This window comes from Labeo rohita, chromosome 11, assembly GCF_022985175.1.
Source record: "Labeo rohita strain BAU-BD-2019 chromosome 11, IGBB_LRoh.1.0, whole genome shotgun sequence".
NCBI lineage: Eukaryota > Metazoa > Chordata > Actinopteri > Cypriniformes > Cyprinidae > Labeo > Labeo rohita.
In genome coordinates this window covers 26610617-26632746 of record NC_066879.1, presented here as the reverse complement: position 1 = coordinate 26632746, position 22130 = coordinate 26610617, and the positions used below count along the sequence as shown (strand labels likewise).

General features: G+C 35.4%; 1 protein-coding gene across 15 annotated transcripts in view; it reads left to right on the top strand.

Annotated features, from left to right (window-relative positions):
- nfasca (neurofascin homolog (chicken) a) overlaps positions 1–22130 on the top strand; it is a 129819-nt gene that overhangs the window by 57702 nt on the left and 49987 nt on the right. For 10 of the 15 annotated variants that reach the window (XM_051122226.1, XM_051122239.1, XM_051122229.1 and 7 more), the window contains exons 3-7: positions 6851–7024; positions 11995–12012; positions 15246–15351; positions 16413–16603; positions 19809–19931. In XM_051122226.1, coding sequence (XP_050978183.1) covers positions 6931–7024; positions 11995–12012; positions 15246–15351; positions 16413–16603; positions 19809–19931 — 532 coding nt within the window. In that variant the 5' untranslated portion in view covers positions 6851–6930. The remainder of the gene's footprint in view (positions 1–6850; positions 7025–11994; positions 12013–15245; positions 15352–16412; positions 16604–19808; positions 19932–22130) is intronic. The other 5 variants (XM_051122231.1, XM_051122228.1, XM_051122232.1 and 2 more) reach the window with 1 other exon arrangement.

Below are 22130 nucleotides of genomic sequence, written 5' to 3'. Positions count from 1 at the left end.
AGTCTATTCTCTTTTTCAGAATACTAAATGCCTTCGTAAATTTTACCGCAGCCATGAAGTGCATCAAAAAAGTGTGACTTTCTCACTGAATAAGGTCTTCCAGTGGGTGCTGTTGTCATCATGCATTAATAAGCTGTGATAACCGTGACCATTAATGAGTGAAGAGTGCGACACTATGCCCACTCACCTGCTCTGATGGAGCTCAAGTGGGTTTCAGGACTATTATGTTGTGAATGGCTGTTTTAGTTGCACGCTGAAGCCCACCTCATTCGCCTCAGCCTTGATCTAACAAGCCATTTGTGTGAAAATACTCCATCTGAAGATTTTTTTCTGGTTGTAGATGAAAGGATACTAACTTGAAAGGATACTAACGTGAAACATAGATGCGTCTAGACATCCATGCAAATAAGAGCGCACAGACTGTTTAATTATATAGCATTAATGAATCCCAGAATGCAGATGATGAGCTGGTGTTAATATAATTAAATGTGAGGTCTAATTTGAAAATAATTTAACTAAGGGCTGGAGTTAACTAGCATCTAGCTGTGATTTGAAAATGCTTTTTCTGAAGCGTGCACCAGGGTCCAAAATTGACTTCCCCACACAATGGCAGGTAAATTTACAGTTGAGGTCAAAAATGTACATATACCTTGCAGAATTTGCAAAATGTTAATAATTTTACCAAAATAAGAGGGATAGTGCAAAATGCATGTTATTTTTTTTTAGTACTGACCTGAATTAAGATATTTCACATAAAAGATGTTTACATATAGTCCATAAGAGAAAATAATAGTTGAATTTATAAAAATGACCATGTTCAAAAGTTTACATCCCCTTGATTCTTAATACTGTGTTGTTACCTGAATGATCCACAACTGTGTTTTTTTTTTTTTGTTTTTTTTTTCCGTTTGTCCTGAACAGTTAAATTACCAGCTGTTCTTCAGTAAAATCTTTCAGGACCCAGAAATTCTAAGGACTTTCAGCATTTTCTTTTTGTATTTGCACCCTTTCCAGTAATGACTATATGATTTTGAGGTCCATCTTTTCACACTGAGGACAACTGAGGTACTCATATGCAAATATTACATAGGGTTCAAATGCTCACTGATGCTTCAGAAGGAAAAACGATACACAAAAATGCTAAAGATTTGTAAAGAATTTGTGGGCCCTAAAGGATTTTTCTGAAGAACAGCGGGGCAGATTAACTGTTCAGGACAAACAAGGGATTCACTATCACTAAACAAAAAACAAACAAACAAACAAACAAAAAAACACACACAGCTGTAGATTATTCAAGTAACAGCACAGTAGTAAGAATCAAGTGTATGTAAACTTTTGAACAGGGTCATTTTTATAAATTCAACTATTATTTTCTCTTGTGGACTATATGTAATCATCTTTTATGTGAAATATTTAGGTCAATACTAAGTAAAAATTTTGTATGAACCCTCTTATTTTGGTATAATAATTAACATTTTTGCAGATTCTGCTAGGTGTATGTAAACTTTTGACCTCAACTATAGGTTCATAAATATTTCTTAGTGGCCATGAAAATCATTTTACAGGACTCCTTTTCTCACTAAAAATATATAATATAAAATATATAATTTTTCCTTTCATAAATAGATCCGTAGTGATTTTGTCCCAAGTATGTTTCTTTGGCTTAATTTGTCACCTATGGAAGCCTGTATTATAGCCTTTTATTTAGTATTATTAATATACTATCATAGTATTTATTATTATTTTGAGTTGTTTTGTTATTTTATTTTTATTTTTGTAATTTAATTTTCAGTTTTAGTAAATGTGTTGTATGCTGTTGTTGTTTTTATTACTTTGGAATAGTTCAATATGGCTTTGATCTTTAGATTTTCATTTAATATTTATATTTGTCAGTTTTATTTCAGTTAACTTGAACAACTTTTAACAGTTGTTGTTCTAATTAACTATAACAACACTGATTTCTAAGAAAAAGTGTAAATCAAGAAATGAAGTCACATTGTGAAATATAAAGCTACAACTGTAAGAGTTACATTTATATATATATAATATATAATGTCACAATTACCATTTTTTTTAAACAAAGGCAAAATTAAACTTCCATAGTCAACACGTGGAAAGCTGGTAGAGATTTTCTAAAGTAGATCCAGTGTATTTGCTTTAGTCAGACAAGCAGTCAATGTTTTTACTCTTATTTTGTGCTTCTTGTTAAATATGTTTTGAATTATAGACACTATGAATGAAATGATGGAAATCTGCTCAGTCAGTGACTAAACCATGGCTCATCTGACCTTTGGCAGGAAGCAAACCCTGTGTCACCCCATCTAGGACATGTGCCATGAATCCTGTCTTCACATTGCTGGGGTCACAGAAGGAGACTTTGACACATGCTATTAGCCCACATGCTTCTCTGTAATCTCAATATACTACAGCTCAATGAGCACAAAGCACTTCATCAGATATGTCTAAACCTCAGTTCACTCCATTAGAATGAACTGAAAAGCCCCAGTATGATGGTGAGGGTTAGATTGGCAATGCTGTTGGTTCCCTTTGGTCTTTTTACAGTATTTGGGTTAGATCGTTGCTGTACTGATATTTAACATATTGGGAGTTTCTCAGACATCTGAGCCTGCCAAAAAAACTCCTGCTGGAGGAGTTTTATTCTGGAGGCATGCATGATATATAAATGTGTGGATGTGCTTGTATGCATATGTACTGGATTTATTATGCCAAGTATTCACCTTGACACCAAAGTGGTAAAAGATTTAGCAGATTCTTGTAATTGCACTAATGGGATTCTTGGCAGCCTAAAGAGATTCAGGCTCTTTGAAAGAGTTTGAACAAGAAATAAAAGGATGCCGGGTCCCTGGGCAGACAGTGACCTCTCTGGCAGATCGTTTCTGGCTTAAGCCCATATTCTCTCCAGGCCTCAGACTGTCTCTCCTTCTAACCACCTGGACTCTGTTATGACGAGTATGATGGTCAGGGTGAAGGGCATTTTTGAGACAAGTTCACTGCATCTCTCTTGTTTTTTGTATGCTTTCCTTCTTTGTGTCAATACAATAAGTGTTGAATAGCTTTTAAAAAGTAGCATTCCTTCTTCGGTAATAAGCTGCTTTATCCGACAAGTAGCAGTGTAGCTACTTGTTAAATTGCTTTTCGGCATATGTCATAGCAAACGTAGCGTTCGTCCAACGCTTTTTCACCTCAGTTATATCTATTATTGGATTTTCTAGCTTTATTAGTGGTATTTAGTGTAAATGTATCTGTTTATATATTGTTGAATGCTTTGAATTAGGGGTCAACCTGTTTTTCAGGGTTGATTCCAATACCAAAAGCTGCAGTGTTATTCAATTTTTAAAATTTTTGAGTCAAATTTCAAAATTTTCAAAAACATGGTTCAATAAATTACAACTTTTATAAATTAAAAAGAAAAGCATAAAAATGTTAATGAATACCGCCGGCATAATTGTACAAGTGTCTATTTTAGTAAATGGCAATCATTTTTTTCCATCCATATATTTCTCAAAGCGTTGGAACTTATATATATATTTGTCCTTTGGTGTGACACCATATCCTGATTTTAAATCGGCCAATTCCAGAGAAAAATGTAATTAGTTGAAGGACCCCATTCATGATCATGTTACTGAAGCCCCCTGTCAAGACCATGACATGTGCACATGGTGAATTTTGTTTTATCTCAGAACTACGTTTTGTTGTCCTTTGGTGTGACACTCCTAAATTATATTTTTTAATTAAAAACTGCATGTTAAACTACATAATCATGGAAAATTATGCACATCTTTCTTGCTTACCACTAATGACAGGTTAGCTCAAAATAGCAAGGTCATTACTTGACACAAAAGGCTGAAACGTCCTTTGGTGTGACAGATAATGTCCTCTGGTGTGACTCCTGTATTGTCATACCACAGGACAAAGATGTCACACCGGAGGACAAGGTCTCTTTAAAAAGCATTTTAAATAATTAAATAAGATTTGTTTAACTGTTTTTTTTATTCTTTTTAAAAACATTTTCAGTGTCAAATGCACTACATTAAACGATTTCCTGATGTTTTTGTAGAAAGCTTGTACAGTTATAAACTGTTATGAAAATAAGTAGAAAATGTGATCATTTGTTTTTGAAATATAAAGAAATGAGGGAGAAAAATTAGTGGAAGAGAGAGAACATGGAATATAGACAGAAAATTAACAGGGATCCACCGGAAGGGAGAAAATCCTAAAAGAACGATGCAGAAAGTGAATAGAATCAAAATGATGCCTTAAAAAGAGTAGCCATATACAGTAGTTTTAAACAATTCATTCACATCTTAATGAACATAGTTTGAATATCAATCATATTTAGCTGTGCCGCACATGCAGAAGGCTAGAAGAGTTTTAGTAACATACTGATTGACTACATCAATTTTGTTGATAAAAATTATTATTTGTTTAAAAAACATGTTGATATTGTTTGTATCAAAATTAAACTTTATTTCTTTGACATGTTCAAAATTAAATAGAAATACTTTAATAACTACCATTTCTGTCCTTTAGTGTGACCTAATGTCCTATGGTGTGACATAAAACCGCAGATTTGTTTTTATCTCAAAATATCTTAAAAAAATAAATAAATAAATAAATAAAAAACAGCTGAGTATTGCAATAGGGTAGATATATCACTCATCCTAAAATGTTATAATTCTCAGCAGTTTTGAACAGATGACAGCAAATTTTGTCTTGTTGTCAAAGTTTGTACTGAAATCGTCCAACAAATCATGGGGAAAAAATTAATTATAATTTCTTATTACATAAATAACACTATATGAAAATAAGTGTCCAACAATGAAGATAAATCTCTCTCATGCTATTTGTATATTATTAAGAGTTCACACTACATATATGCATTATAATATATGCATTTCTTCTTCAAAAACTGTCTTTGTCTTTTCCAAAATAAGCATTTTTTACTGCCTATTTGTTACCCATATATGTCTGGTGTAAAAAAGAAAATTAATGTCAAAAATAAGAAAAACAAGGGCTCTGACAAAAAAACTTTCTTTAAAAGCTTTTAAATTATTTTATCTGCAAATTGTTTTTGAAAATAACCGATACCGATAACCATAAAAATGCTTAATAATGGCGGCGATAATCGGCCAGAGACCCCTACTTTGAATTTTTGTGCCAAAAAATTGTGTTCTGAATGGAGCTATATATATATATATATATATACTGCTGCTGCACAATAGCAAATATAATAACCTGTAGCAGATCTAAACAGGTGGAGCTGGGGAGAGTCTAGAGTTTCGAGACAGAACATGGCATTTATTGTTGTATATGTCAACAGTTGTATTTCAGGTTCAAGTTGGTCACAGAATTTGCCATATTTACCAACTGCTTCATGCGTCACTTTTTTGATGTGACCGCACCAATGCAGTAACAGAGTCTTGAACATTGAAGAAGACCAATATGTAATACCAGAGTTTCTTGTCTGGTTCCATTCAGGTCTGAATGACATAAATTGCATACATTATATTTACGGTACCTAAACCGTATTTTCAATTCAAAAACATTTTTTATTGGAAAACAGTTATCAAATCTAAAATGTTTTTCTAAAATGCACTTCGGTTAAAACTGAAGCTTTGTTTTGTAATTCGTGTTTGGCTTTTGTGAGCAGTAAAGCCCACCTTCTTAGATTTTATTGGCTGTTTTAGTCATTTTGACATTGACAAGTACAGTCACACCTAGCTGTCCAGCACATTTCATGTTACAATCAGTTTTAGCCATTCTTGACTAAATGACATGAAGAGGTGGCATGTGTTGTCTTCCCCAGGGGAAGCTGAGGTTCTTTGAACCCATGCAGCAGATGGTTTGTGTGCGGATATTTGATAATGATCACATCAGTGTGATAAAAGAATTTTGCACTTGATCCAGCTCTCATTTTTCCATCTGTTTAGTACATTTCACACTTTGAACTGACAGAACGTACAGTTTATAATATCTGATTAATCGCACAACAAACCACAAGAGCAGAATGCTGGAAAATCATCATTCCACACTCATTGTGTGCAGTAGAGCGAAAGAGAAAGGCTCCAACCACTGATTCTGAAATTCAGTTTTTCCATATAATAAAGGGCCCTGCTACCCAGACCGCCCGAGGCATGTGAATTACAGGGCCACGGCTGCTCATTTACATAATGGCTCTAAGATCAACTATTCCAACTAGATGGTATCTGGAGGGAAGAGTTTGTCACTGACCTCCGGAGTGTGTGTGTGTGTGGTTATTCAAGGCGACGAAAGAGAGTGCAGAGGAGAGTATGGAGAGACTGTCAGTTTTATGAAGGCAGGATTTGACAGATGTACCAGTGCGTAGACACAGAGCTGCCAGAGCATACAGCTAAAGCCAGGGGAGTTAACATCTGCTATCAGACCTCTGTATGTATAACATCCCTGTCGTCCATCTTGGGGTTCGGTGCTCCTGTCAAGAGAAATAGATTGACCAGAGAATCCTTTTCTTCCTGGTTTGGAGGTTTGTATGGTGTTGTGTAGGTGTGTTGATGCGCCGATGCCGCATTCATCTGTAAGAGGGCCACTGGCTCCAGGGAATGCTAGTGTCAACTGCAAATGTAGGCCAGATGAAAACCTCCACGCATGCACAGCCCACGCCTGCATTACTCGTGAACACAGCAGGCATGTAGTACATACTCAAAATTGTGTTTTTTAGCATTAAAATGTCTCCCTGCAAATAAATAGGAGCCTTTAAGGAGTCCTGTTTTTAGGAAGGCCAGTGGCACCTTGTAAATGTCACAGTAATGTCGAGTAAGTTCCTTAATAAGCATTTTTTTTCTTTTCACAGGTCATACACTGCAACTAAAAGTGTGCAAGTAAATCAGTAGGGAGCTGGGACGGGAGGGGTCAGCCAATCGGAGGAGAGAGATGTGGACGCAGGAGCGGTGGCCGGCACTGGCAGTGTTGTCAATAATCTTGCTGCTGTCAAAGGTGGTGGCTCCAATTGAAGTCCCACTGGACCGTAAGTCATCACTGAAATCATAATAATATATAACATAAAAATTACATGCATATATATATGTTGAAAATAAATGTCTTTTTTGTAGTATACACAAGGGGACAGAAAATCACAATTCCATCCCCCATCACACACAAACACACTCACATATTTAGACCTCAGTGTGCCACTTCAACTCGCAACATAAATTACATACTCTGCACTAATGGGTGTTTTGATGAGCTTTTTAAACCACTCTTTGAGAATTTAATGGAGTTGCTGTATTACCTTTATGTATTAAATAATAGATGTGACATCAATATACAACTTATTCAATATACAACATATTTTCATGTGAAATATCAAGTTCTTTAACAGGCTTCCATAAACAGAATATTCAGTAATAAACAATAACACAGCACCACTCTAAATTATAATAGTGCTTTTTAACTGGTTTTGTTTTAGGAAAGTAAATTTGAAAATACGCAGTTTTCACATTCCTACCATCCTGCTATAATCTCATTATCTGTTCAGCAGCATAAATGAGGAAAATCCATTGTATCTGAATTGCATCCTAAACAAAGAAACCAATAAATCCACTCAGCCTTCTGTTGTCTAACTGTATTTGTTTTACACCTCATTTTTTTTTCAGTTTCCTTCTAATAATAGCTATCCTGGTTTGGCTTAAACTCTTATGAAAAATGATTTGAAAGCTCATACAGAGCGAGACACCCCGGCGGCGCTGAGCGCTCACCAGCTTCAACAATAGAGAGAGATTCAGCCTGACCAGGGGCTGTCAGCACCTCCCCAGCTCCCCTTCTCCGCCTTTATTCCCAAGGCGTCGTCATTCGCTTTTCCTTTCTCTTTTTCTCTTTTTCCCTTATTCTCGCATTCGGTCTTTTGCATCATCTCTCCCCCCTCTGTCTCCAGCTTTCACTACAGGCCCGTCTGTGTGAATCTCTATTGATCTGTATAGATAGAGAAGATTGGAGCACTGATCCTGTCCCTGAGCACTTCATAATACCCCTCTGACCTCTTGACCTCTCTGAATGTATTCAGCAGCAGGGGCTACTGGGAAATGACAAGCATCTGATCACACTATTAGTGACTGTGTTGTGTCTTCTTTTGTATGCTTACACTCCATATTACACGCACCATCAAAAGCATTATAGAGACCAAGAACCCCTGTTTGGATAGAGGGACAGAGCAGTTACATATATTTATATACATATTGTATATGGTCTGCATTGTAAGAAAAGGGTCTGAATTGTGAGATACAAACTTGCAATTGTGAGAAAAAGGTCAGAATCGCAGGTTTTTATCTCGCCATTCTGACTTTATTTCTCAGAATTGTGAGTTCATATCATGCGCGCAATTGCGAGTTTATACCTCATAATTCTAAAAAAAATGAATTGCGAGAAACAGTCAGAATCGTGAGTTTTTATCTCACAATTCTGACTTTATTTCTCGCAATTGTGATTTTATATCTTGGAATTCTGACTTTAGAACACGCAACTGTGAGTTTATGCCTCATAATTCTGAGAAAAAAGTCTGAATTGTGAGATACAAACTCGCAATTGCGAGAAAAAGGTCAGAATCGTAAGTTTTTATCTCACAATTCTGACTTTATTTCTCGCAATTGCAAGTTTATGTCTCACAATTCTAAGAAAAGGGTGTGAATTGTGAGACACAAACTAGCAATTGCAAGAAAAAGGTCAGAATCGCGGGTTATGTCACCATTCTGACTTTATTTCTCGCAATTGTGATTTTATATCTTGCAATTCTGACTTTAGAACACGCAATTGTGAGTTTATGCCTCATAATTCTGAGAAAAAAGTCTGAATTGTGAGATACAAACTCGCAATTGCGAGAAAAAGGTCAGAATCGCAAGTTTTTATCTCACAATTCTGACTTATTTCTTGCAATTGCAAGTTTATTTCTCACAATTCCAAGAAAAGGGTGTGAATTGTGAGATACAAACTAGCAATTGCACAAAAAAGGTCAGAATTGCGGGTTTTTATGTCACCATTCTGACTTTATTTCTCGCAATTGTGATTTTATATCTTGCAATTCTGACTTTAGAACACGCAATTGTGAGTTTATGCCTCATAATTCTGAGAAAAAAGTCTGAATTGTGAGATACAAACTCGCAATTGCAAGAAAAAGGTCAGAATCGCAAGTTTTAATCTCACAATTCTGACTTTATTTCTCGCAATTGCAAGTTTATTTCTCACAATTCCAAGAAAAGGGTGTGAATTGTGAGATACAAACTAGCAATTGCACGAAAAAAGGTCAGAATTGCGGGTTTTTATATCACCATTCTGATTTTATTTCTCACAATTGTGTTTATATAACGCAATTCTGAGAAAAAATGTCAGAACTTTGATTTTATATCTTGCAATTCTGACTTTAGAACGTGCAATTGCAAGTTTATACCTCATAATTCTGAGAAAAAAGTCAGAATTGTGATATACAAACTTGCAATTGCGAAAAAAAGGTCAGAATCGCAAGTTTTTAGCTCACAGTTCTGACTTTATTTTGTGCAATTGCAAGTTTATTTCTCACAATTCCAAGAAAAGGGTGTGAATTGTGAGATACAAACTAGCAATTGCACGAAAAAAGGTCAGAATTGTGGGTTTTTATATCACCATTCTGATTTTATTTCTCACAGTTGTGAGTTTATATCATGCAATTGTGAGAAATAAAGTCAGAATTGTGATTTTATATCTCGCAGTTCTGACTTTAGAACTGGCTACTGTGAGTTTACACCTCATAATTCTGAGAAAAAAGTGAATTGTGAGAAACAGTCAGAATTATGAGTTTTTATCTCACAATTCTGATTTTATTTCTCACAATTGTGAGTTTATATCATGCAATTGTGACTTTAGAACATGCAATTGCGAGTTTATGCCTCATAAAGGTCAGAATCGCAAGGTTTTTTCTCACAGTTCTGACTTTATTTCTCACAATTGCGAGTTTATATCATAATTCTGAGGAAAAAGTCAGAATTGTGAGATACAAACTTGCAATTGTGAGAAAAGGGTCAGAATCGCACGTTTTTATTTTGCCATTCTAACTATATTTCTTGCAATCGTGAGTTTATGTCACAATTCTAAGAAAAAAGTCTGAATTGCGAGAAACAGTCAGAATCGTGAATTTTTATCTCACAATTTTGACTTTATTTTTTGCAATTGTGATTTTATATCTCACAATTCTGACTTTAGAACTCGCAATTGCGAGTTTATATCTCATAATTCCGAGAAAAAAGTTAATTGTGAGAAACAGTCAGTATCATGAGTTTTTATCTCGCAGTTCTGACTTTAGAACTCGCAATTGCGAGTTTGCATCTCATAATTCTGAGAAAAAAGAATTGTGAGATACAAACTCGCAATTGCGAGAAAAAGGTCAGAATTGCACGTTTTTATCTCGCCATTGCAACTATATTTCTCACAATTGTGAGTTTATATCACGCAATTCTGACTTTATTTCTCGCAATTGCGAGTTTATATCTCATAATTCTGAGACAAAAGTGAGAATTGTAAGAGAAAAAGTCGCAATTACCTTTTTATTGCTTTTTATACTTTTTTTCCTTCAGTGGTGGAAATGGGCTTCCATAGTATCCTGTCTCATGTAATCACTCAATCGGTGTTTCAGATGCAGAAAGATGTCAATATTGCAGCTTGAAAACAATATGTCAAGTAACGTCACATTTACCACAGAAATAACATATTCGATGACCATAAACTTGTTAGTAAGCTAGAAAAATGAACTAGAGAGGAGCATTTCGCTAAATATGTGCACCATATATTCATTATAACTTTTACTGTTCTTCAAGTGTTTTAGTTTTTTCCCTTGCTTGATATATATACAAAATAATCAATATTGAATTTAAACAAATCGCATCGCAAACTTGTGAACCAGAACAAACTTTGAAAAAAGGATTATATTCTGTATGTAGATGGAACAACTAAACATTTACGGTAAACATTTAGACTGAACTTTAACTTCTTACCTTTAGTTCGTTTTTAATGTAAGCTAATATGAACAAATGCCATCATGTGCGAACAATAATCATCAGACCCCCCTGCAGAAGATCCTTGATCTAAAAGATGAATTGAACTTGAGATGTGACTTTTAGCAACTCTCCATTATCTCCCTAATGATCCTTCACTCCCAATATCGCCCCCTCCCCAAATGTGATTTCTATTAACGAGGGTTGTCATCGGCTCCCAGCTGACCTTACACATGCGCTCACGCACACTAACACATATGTTGCTCATGACGTCCCATCCCCCCTGACCTTGCTTATGTGCTATGATTGATGTCAGATGATGAATGGCACAGAGCTGGAGATGCACCTGTCGCTATCCGATAAAAAGCACAACAGACACATGGATGCTTTCTGGTACTATAACGGGTACTATAAGGATGAAGGTCATATTCCTTTAATTACCAAAGCACAATCGCAAAAGCAATTTTTGCGTCTTCTAAGAACACACATCACATTGATTGTGGTTATTATTGAATGTGCGAACCCCCCCTCAAGGCTACTTTAACAGACTGACAAAGAAAGACAGTCGAAGATTAAATATGCTGCCACATGGGGAAGACAAATGCACCGATTATGATTTGCTAATGTGACAGTGATGTATTTTTGATTTGATGTTCTTCTGTCTTAAAAAGTAATTTCCCCTCTCTGTTTTTTCCCTCCGCTTCATTCATTCTGGTGGCCCAATAACAGGTAGGTTTATTTGTTTGGTTGCTATTTTTCATGTTATTATGTTTATGACTTACTGTTTTTTGCAGTTTAGCAGTCATTAACTAAAATAATTTTTTGTCTTGTCTTATAACAGTAGTTTAGTAGCAATTTTAATACATTAATGTTAATGTTTTAATTACTGTCATCACTATAGCCATGTTTCCTCATTCTCTGTTAACTATTAACACAATTAAACTGTTTTTTCTCTCAATCCGCCCCTCCTTGGAACTAACAGCAAAGATCCAGCAAGAGCGTAAGTGCTTCATTAACATGGATTAACTTGTTCATTAAATCAGCGGCTGGTTTTAATACAGCTTACAGCAAAACGTATCTCATCCGAAATCTAAAGAACAGAGTTATTACCGCATTACTGTTACAATTAGAGCCAAAACAGGCCAGAAAAACCACGAAAAGACCCTCAAACACAGTCTCCAGAGAGCTCACAAAAGTTCACTATGCTACTCTAGATAAATTATAAAGTCTATCATTTATTAAAGCTGATTAATATTCTAATGTAAGCCCAAGAGCATGTCTTTTTGGCAGGCCATGTCTTTGAAGGGAAGGATTACTTCAGGGGTTTGTTAGCCGTGCCAGAATACCCACAGTTCTGAGCCAGCTAGAAGTAGAGCAGGCAGGAATCTTGTGGCTAATCGTGTATCAAGTTGAATGAGTATAATACAGTGAACACACAGGCTGGTAGATACAATTTAGTGGAATGCAATAGTGCCCATCCACTTGAAAAAGCACCTTTGATTCCGAAAGTGATTTTTTCCCCCATGGGGATCTTCAAAAAAGTCTTTGTGAAAGCCCACGCCAACCAGCTACAAGGTGAATCACAGCATTACAGACTTTAATGCGAGACACTGAAAAAAATAACTAATAGTTTTTGAGGAAAACATTTTAGGATTTTTCTTCATATAATGGACTTTATTGGTGCCCTGATTTTGAACTTCCAAAATGTAGTTTAAATGCAGCTTCAAAGGGCTCTAAATGATCCCAGCCGAGGAAGAAGGGTCTTATTTAGCTAAACAATCGGTCGTTTTTTAGAAAAATAAAAATTTGTATACTTTTTAAGCACAAAAGCTTGTGTAGCACAGGCTCTGGGATGCGCGTTCACGACACTACGAATCACGTCTAAGTTCATTGTCTGTGTACTCCGGCTCAAAAAGGTAGACTATGGTGAAAAACTCCATCTTGTTTTCTCCTACAACTTCAGAATCGTCCGACATCGTTGTACCTTTTTGTCTGCAAACATTTGCACTTCCTTAGTCTTTGCGCGTTCGCGTTGTAAACACTGGGTTTGTAGTTCTGCGTGGTCTTTCAACACGATTCAATAGTATGTAGTGTAATTGTTTATTTTTTTTCTTTTACATTATTCATATCAGAGGAATTAAATATTGCCCCTGCACTATACTGTGCGCTAGGGACGGAAATTAACGAGGCCTTGTAGCAAAAATGCCTCCAAAATTAACAAAAATGCCCCATATATTTAGGACAAAGGAGCAAAACATGCCCCAGCACTATTAAACAATGTATTGTGGTTGCTGCGGCTAAAATGAAATGTGAACATTAATTAAAAAAGTGTCAGTTTGCAGAATTGCATTAAGATCTGCTCACACTGCATCATATTGCTTTTACATGCTGTTTTGTGCAATGTTGAGCCTTATAACCAATCAAACGTTTTTCTGATAAACTAAGGAATGCATTGGCCAATCAAAAGCGCTTAGACTAGTCAGCGCTGAAAACGAGCCAATCAGAGATCTAGATCCCGACTGCTGTACAAAATGTGTATTAAGCCTATATAATGCATAGCTCTAGTCCTGGATGCCTGCTAAAATATGAGAAATAGTGACTGTAAAGAGCTATAGTATATACAGTAGTGTGGTTGAAGGTCAGTCATAGTTACGTCCTGCAATCTCTCATAGCTTTTTGTCAGGCCCAGACTGAATTTTTATATGCACTTTTTGCTTTTACAGTGGCATGCGAAAGTTTAGGAACCCCTTGCAGAATCTGTGAAAATGCGAATCATTTTAACAAAATAGGAGAGATCATACAAAGTGCATGTTATTTTTTATTTAGTACTGTCCTGAACAAGATATTTTACATAAAAGATGTTTACATATAGTCCACAAGACAAAAAAAAGAAAGAAAAAAAAAGCTGAAATTATTAAAATAACCCTGTGCAATAGTTTGGGAACCCTTGGTTCTTAATATTGTGCGTGGCTAACTGGATGATCTACAACTATTTTTTTTGTTTGTTTGTTTGTTTTGTGATGGTTGTTCATGAGTTCCTTGTTTGTTCTGAACAGTTAAACTGAGCACTGTTCTTCAGAAAAATCCCCCAGGTCCTGCAGATTCATCGGTTTTCTGGCATCTTTTGCATATTTGAACCCTTGGCTGTATGATTTTGAGATCCATCTTTTCACACTGAGAACTGAGGGACTCAAACACAACTATTAAAAAGATTCAAACATTCATTGATGCTCCAGAAGGAAACATAATGCATTAATATTTGCATTAATACAATGCATAAACATATTTGTATTTGAAGATCAAGGTAAATTGTGCTTAATTTGTCTTCTGGGAAACATGGAAGTATCTCTTGTTGCTTCCGAAGGGTAGTACTAAATGGAAAAAAATTATATTTCAACAAAATAAGACAAATTTGGACAACTTCATCCTGTTCAAAAGTTTTCACCCCCCGGCTCTTAATGCTTTGTTTTTTTGTTTTTTTGTTCTGGAGCATCAGTGAATGTTTGAATCTTTTTTAATAGCTGTGTTCGAGTCCCTCATTTGTCCTTAGTGTAAAAAGATGGATCTCAAAATCTTACAGTCACTGCTGGAAAGGGTTCAAATATGAAAAAGATGCAGGAAAACCAAAAAATCTGCAGGACCTGGAGGATTTTTCCTGAAGAACAGTGCTCAGTTTAACTGTTCAGTACAAAGAAGGGACTTGGAAACACCATCACAAAAAAAAAAAAAAATAAATAGTTGGAGATCATCCAGGTAACCACACACAGTATTAAGAACCAAGGGTTCACAAAATTTTGAAGGGGGTTATTTTAATAATTCTGTTTTTTTTTTTTGTCTTGTGAACTATAAGTAAACATATTTTATGTAAAATATCTTACTCAGGACAGTACTACAAATTAAAATTAAAATTATTCATATTTTTACAGATTCTGCAAGGGGTTCCCAAACTTTTGCATGCCACTGTATTTAGTAAACAAACACACATGGGGCAAATAATTTTTCATGTACAAATGTAATGAACAAAGAATAAGTGATTTATGATGTCTTTCGATCAAAACCTTGTCTGTCTGTGCTAATTGTGTCTATATTTTGTACTGTACGTTACCATGAGATTAAACTGAACAACCGTTTTTCAAGAAATGCAGCGCTTGCATGTGTATACATAGCATTGAGTTAAGTGTTCTTTCTCTATGCTGGTGAGATAAGACTCTCTCTTTGTCCCTCCCTCCACAGTGAAACAGCCCCCCACCATTGTGAAGCAGTCACTAAAGGACTACATTGTGGACCCTAGAGATAACATCATCATTGAATGCGAAGCCAAGGGGACCCCAGTGCCAACGTGAGAATGGATGAAACCTTTTTCTTTGTGCCGTCTCGTTCTTTTTGTCATCTCTCGCCACTTTTACATTTTCAGTTTGTCAGCAACCTCTTACTGTATATGTCCACTTCGCTGTCTTTCGTTCTTCCTTCTTATGTCTAATTAAACCTGACGTCTATTAGTCTCAGCATGACAAAGACCGGCACATTTTTGTGAGAGTGACACCCAATGCCCCAACCTGACAGTGGCACTGCCAGCTTTGTCCACCCTCCCTCCCTCTTGTACCCTTCTAATGCCATCAGATATGCAGGGGCGCTCACTCTGGCTCCGGTCCCTTGTGCTTGTTTGTGAAAAGCAGGCCTGACCAGCTCAACACAGTGTGGCCATTCAGAGGGCCTGTTTTTTGTTTGGTGGTCTGTTGGGCTTTACAAAACCTTCCACTCAGGCCGGTCCGCAAAACCATTGTGGTCTAATAATACGTTTAGTTTAGTGTTCACGCTCACAGAATATTCAATAGGTTAGTGGATGGCACCCGGTCAACTCCAAGCACGCAATCCTACAAGTTTGTAATCGCAATCAGACAGAAGAAGCGACAGATCTTTTCTTTAAATTCTGACATAGATCCAAATTAATCGGATTATTGAAATAAAAGACAAGGGCTTGTTTCGTACATGTATGTGAAAAATAGCTTGAGAGGCACTTCGTTTACATTTTATAGGTGGCGCTATTGAGCCATTTTGCTACACTAACTTCTGAAACACATATCAGATGTTAATTTTCACAACTTCTGGCATGAGTGCAAAGTTTCATGAATTTTCGAGCGTATTTAGGCCCTCAAAAATGCGCTTCATTTTGGAGAAGAAGAAGAAATTGACCAATTCCAATCCAACATGTATTTAGAAAATAGATTTTATGGATTTAGAAAACTGCTGAATTTCCATCTCTTTGGTTTGGTATTCAGGTCTCTGTTGTTATCAGTTTGATGTGTGTGTAAATCCCCTTATCAAAAAGCCCCAACAAAGGTCCTATTACATAAACAGCATCAGGTTGGCTCACATCCTATTTGTAACTGGTCTGTGCAGGTTTCAGTGGCGGCGGAATGGGAAGTTCTTTAACGTGGGGAAGGACCCGCGGGTGACCATGCGGAGTCGTTCCGGAACACTGGAGATCAGAAGCAGCGGGAAACCGGAAGAATATGAAGGAGAGTACCAGTGCTTTGCCTCCAATGATTTTGGCACGGCGATTTCCAACAAAATCCTTCTACGAGTGTCAAGTGAGGGCTGCTTTACTGTAATGTCAAAGCACAACATGTACACAACATGCACATAATGTAAACTTCCTATAAAGAAATAGTTTATTCAATATTTAAATTCTTTCATTATTCACTCAAAATCATGTTATGTTACCCATGTGACTTTTGTGGAACACAAAAAGATAATATGTTGTCATCAAAACAGACAAAAGTATCAAAAAAGTAGTTCATGTGACTTACGCTACAGTATATTTTACATATTCTGTCAAGTCATACAAGATTACAAAGGTGTTTTAGTGCCACATTAAAATGAAAAATAAGAGTCACAATGTTTTGAAAATAAAGTCAAAATTATGAGAATAAAAAAGTAATAGCATTGAGAAATTAAAGTTGTACTAAAGACAATATTTTGCTGACTTGCTGATTAAGTTGTATACTTACATTATCCCAAATGTTTCCAAGAATGTTTAAATCCAGAGAAATAAGCAATTTTAACTAGTGTAATGGACCGTGTCCTTGCGTCGCCTGCCAATGACATCATACACACTCAAATTTCCAGATTTAATTTTGTAAAAAGCGTGAAAACCCCAAAGACACTTTAATATGTTATGCATTTTATTAGACAGGTGACAAAGAACAGAGTAGCATTATAACAGAACTTTCAACACATTCAAATGTATCTAGTATGATGAAACAGTGCTGTTTTACCTCTCATACTCATGACCAGGAGGAGCGGAAACGGTCGACTGTGGCATAATAAAAGCTCCGCTGCTTTCGAGCCGTGTATTACGCTTGCCCTTCATTAGCAATTGCTCCTCATTTCGTTTCCACGACTTCATCAAACTACGCCTTTGGTTCTTTGTTTGTTTTGAATATGCGCCCTCTAGTGGTGAAAATTTACATGTTGTGTTTCATATTTTAAGGCTTTTGACTTCATTTCTTTTAACTCTCATAATCAAAAATTTTTTTTTTTTTTAAAGGGGACCTATTATGCCGCTTTTTACAATATGTAATATAAGTCTCAGGTGTCCCCAGAATGTGTCTGTGATTGGGCTAGTTTTGGGCTAGTTTTGAGTAGCAATTGGGCAGGTTTTGTTGTGAAAACCTGACAACCCTGCTTGTGCCTCAGATACTTTGCCAAAAAAAATCTGTTTGGTTTTGATTTTCATGTCTATCGCACTGAATCTATCATGTGTTTTAAAGCCATATTATTTCAAACTTCTGAAATACGGTTCTCTGAGCGCACACATCTGAAGCACACACACTGAAAGCGGCTGTCACATTGCATGTGAGTACTAAACTAACTTCTCTTTCATGTCTTATTGTGCTTAAACGATCAAATGCACACAAGTTTATGTTAAAAACACACATGGGTTACAAAAACAGTCAGTTATGCCTGTGAAGGTAAATGACTGGGAAAGAAATATCCGTGGGTTAAACCGACCCCAGTAATGTCATATTTAGCCCCTGAAATGCGAATTTACCAGGGGAATCCCGACCAAAACATGTATTTTATCCCTAGAACGCGATTTTTAAGGGAACCCCCCCTCAAAACGCAGTTGGGCTAGTTTTGAGTAGCAATTGGGTGGGTTTTGTTGTGAAAACCTGGCAACCTGCTCTTGCCTCAGATACTCTGCCAAAAAACATCTGTTTGGTTTTGATTATCATGTCTATCGGAGGAAATCATGCATTTTAAAGCCATATTAGTTTAAAATTCTGAAATATGGTTTTCTGAGTGCACACATCTGAAGCACATGCACTGAAAGCGGCTGTCACATGGCATGTGAGTACTGAACTAAGTTCTCTTTCATGTCTTATTGCGCTTAAACTGTCAAATACACACAAGTTTATGTTAAAAACAAACGTGGGTTACAAAAACAAGTCAGTTATGTCTGTGAAGGTAAACAGCTGGGAAAGAAACTGTTTATATTAGATCTGTGTGGCAACAGCATAATATACAGTAACTTCAACACTGTTGCCAGTGTTTTTTTTTTTTTCAATTTACCAGTGGAATCCCTACAAAAAACATGTATTTTATCCCCAGCAACACAATTTTTAAGGCGGGACCCCCCTCGAAAAGCAATTGGGTTAGTTTTGGGTTAGTTTTAAGTAGCAATTGTGCAGGTTTTGTTGTAAAAGCCTGGCAACCCTTCTTTTGTCTCAGACACTCTGCCAAAAAACATCTGTTTGGTTTTGATTATCATGTCTATCATGCTGTGATCACGTGCTTTAAAGCCATAGTAGTTTAAACTTGTATAGTACGGTTTTCTGAGCGCACACATCTGAAGCACATGCACTGAAAGCGGCTGTCACATTGCATGTGAGTACTAAACTCACTTCTCTTTCATGTCTTATTGCGCTTAAACTGCCAGTTACACACAAGTTTATATCAAAAACACACATGGGTTACAAAAACAGTCAGTTATGTCTGTGAAGGTAAACGGCTGGGAAAGAAATTGCATGTTTATATTAGATTTGTGTGGCAGTAGCGTTAATATACAGCAACTTCAACACTGTTGTCACAGGTTGTTTTTGATATCCGTGGGTTGAAGCGATCCCAAAATGTCATATTTAGCTCCTAAAATGCGAATTTACCAGGATAATTCTGACCAAAATGTGTATTTTATCCACAGAACGCAATTTTTAAGGGGACCCCCCTCGAAATGCGATTGGGCTAGTTTTGAGTAGCAATTGGGTGGGTTTTGTTGTGAAAACCTGGCAACCCTGCTCTTTCCTCAGATACTCAGATTATCACGTCTATCTGCTGAAATCATGTGTTTAAAGCCATATTAGTTTAAAATTCTGAAATGCGGTTTTCTGAACGCACACATCTGAAGCACACGCACTGAAAGTGGCTGTCACATGGCATGTGAGTACTAAACTCACTTCTCTTTTACAAAAACAAGTCAGTTATATCAGTTAGAACTGGTACATTGTTGTTGCAATTTTGGTTTGTTCCTTATACAAAATGACAGTATGCTTTTAGAAAACATTTGATGTAGTGTTATATGGACTACTTTTATGATACATGATACCTTTTATGGAGCTTTATTGTAGTTTTGGTTCCAAAAAATAAAACGAAGACAGTCATACAGGTTTGGAAACAAAATCAAACTGACATTTCTAAATGACCCGTCCCTTTAAAAGTAACATGCATACAGAATGCATTATCTCTCATGGATTGAATTATATTTCCTAATCTAGTAAACTTGTCTGCATTGCTTAGAGTCTCCGCTGTGGCCGAAGGAGGTTCTGGAGCCGGTGGTTGTGCGTGAGGGGGAATCACTCGTCCTGCCCTGCAACCCTCCTCCTGGTCTCCCCCCTCCTGAAACCTTCTGGATGGACAGCTGTGAGTGTTGCTCATCACTTCCTCTGATTGATTGTGTCTCATTTTTTAACCCTAACCCTCCATTCCATCGCTTTGTCATTCAGTCCCCACCTTCGTGTTTGTTTCTACCTCTCCCTCTCACTTCCTTTACTTTCTGTCTCTCTCAGTCTTGCAGGCTGTGTCCTTTCACGGCAGTGTCCGTTACTGCGTTAGTGCTGAGCTAGTGCATGTATGCGAATCTGCACTACCTGACAAAAAGCTGAGAGTGCAGAAACAAGCATGGCACTGAGACATTTTAACAGACCCAGAATCATGCAGCATTGACACATGCTACAAAGCACTAATCACACATCTTGACTGTGAATGTCATCGGTACAATCACAGTGTGTCAGTGATAATGAGAAGGCTTTAAGATACTGTATGGATCTTAAAAGTGAAGTGATTTCTAGCTTTGACTTTGACTTTATGCCAAAAAAAAAAAAAAAAATATCGTATTTTCAACTTTATCATATTGTCATAGTTATTTATGTGTCATTGTTATTTATTAACATTTTTTTTTTCTTTTTTCTTTCACTTATTGCAGAATTGGCTTCCATAAATGGGCAACATACAAAGAAATATTTTGAAAGCACCACAGTGTTTAAACTGTACTATATTTTATGCTGTAGTTTTATTTGCATATTACATTATCTAGTTAAGATAAATATTTTTACAATGAATAAGTTGTAAACAAGTCAAGAAGTTAACTTTTAATAAATGTTGGGCAACAAACAAAGAAATATTTTGATAGCACCGCAGCGTTTACACATTTTTGACATTTTTAATCCTATTTTCAACTTTGGCATTTTGTCAAAATTATTTATGTTATAATTATTTATTAAAGATTTTTTTTTTTTTTGCTTATTGTAGAACTGTCATATTGTTATAGTTATTTGTCATAATTGTTTATTAAAGGCTTTTTTTTTAACTTATTGCAGAATTGTCAGACAAAGAAATATTTTGATAGCACAACAGTGTTTTACACATTTTTGTCATATTTGTAACATTTTTTATCATATTTTTAACTTTGTCATTTTGTCAGTTAATTATTAAAGGTTTTTTTTTTAATTTATTACAGAACTGGCAAAGAAATATTTTGATAGCACTATAGTGTTTACACATTTTCATGTCATATTTTTGACATTTTGACATTTGTTTTAGTTTTTTATGTCATTATTTATTACTTTATTTTTATTATTATTTTGTACTTATTGTAGAATTGGTAAACAGAATATTTTAATAGCACCACAGTGTTTACACAATTTTTTGTCAAATTTCTTTTTACATTTTTATCATATTTTTAACTTTGTCATTTTGTCGTACTTATTTATGTCATAATTATTTATTTTATTATTTTAATTATTTATTATAATTATTTAAAACTTAATTTATAATTTGAATAGGCATTGGCAGAATTGGCAGACAAATATTTTGATAGCACCATGGTGTTTACACATTGTTATGTCATATTTTTGAATTTTTTTGTCATATTTTCAACTTGGTAATTTTGTCAGTTATTTATATCATAATTATTTATTAAGGTTTTTTATTTAGGTATTTATTTATTTATTTACTTACTTAATGCGGAATTGGCAAACAGAGAAATATTTATTATTTTTTTTTTAGTCATATTTTTTACATTTTTATCATTTTTTTTACCTTTGCCATTTTGTCAGTTATGTCATAATTATTATTATTATTATTTATTTTTTTTTTATAGTGTTACTTATTGCAGAATTGGCAAACAAAGACATTTTTGATAGCACCATCATAGTTATTTATGTCATAATTGTTTGTTAAAGGTTTATTTTTGATTAACTTACTGCAGACTTGGCAAACAAATAAATATGTTGATAGCACCACATTGTTTACACATTTTTTATGTCATAATTTGACATTTTTTATTCATACTTTCAACTTTTTTATGTCCATGTCATGATTATTAAAGGTTTTTTATTATTTACTTTTTATTTTTACTTATTGTAGAAATTTTAATAAATTAACGTAATAACACACCAGTATTGAAATTGTGTATAATTATATATTATGACCAATAAGTTATAAATGGTGGCAATGTAGAAACCTAAAACAGTTCAAATTCTATACTAGTTTGTCTAGAAATGTTAAAAATAAAATACTAAAAATGTTTAACATGCTACAACGTTGTAATGTACAGTCAGT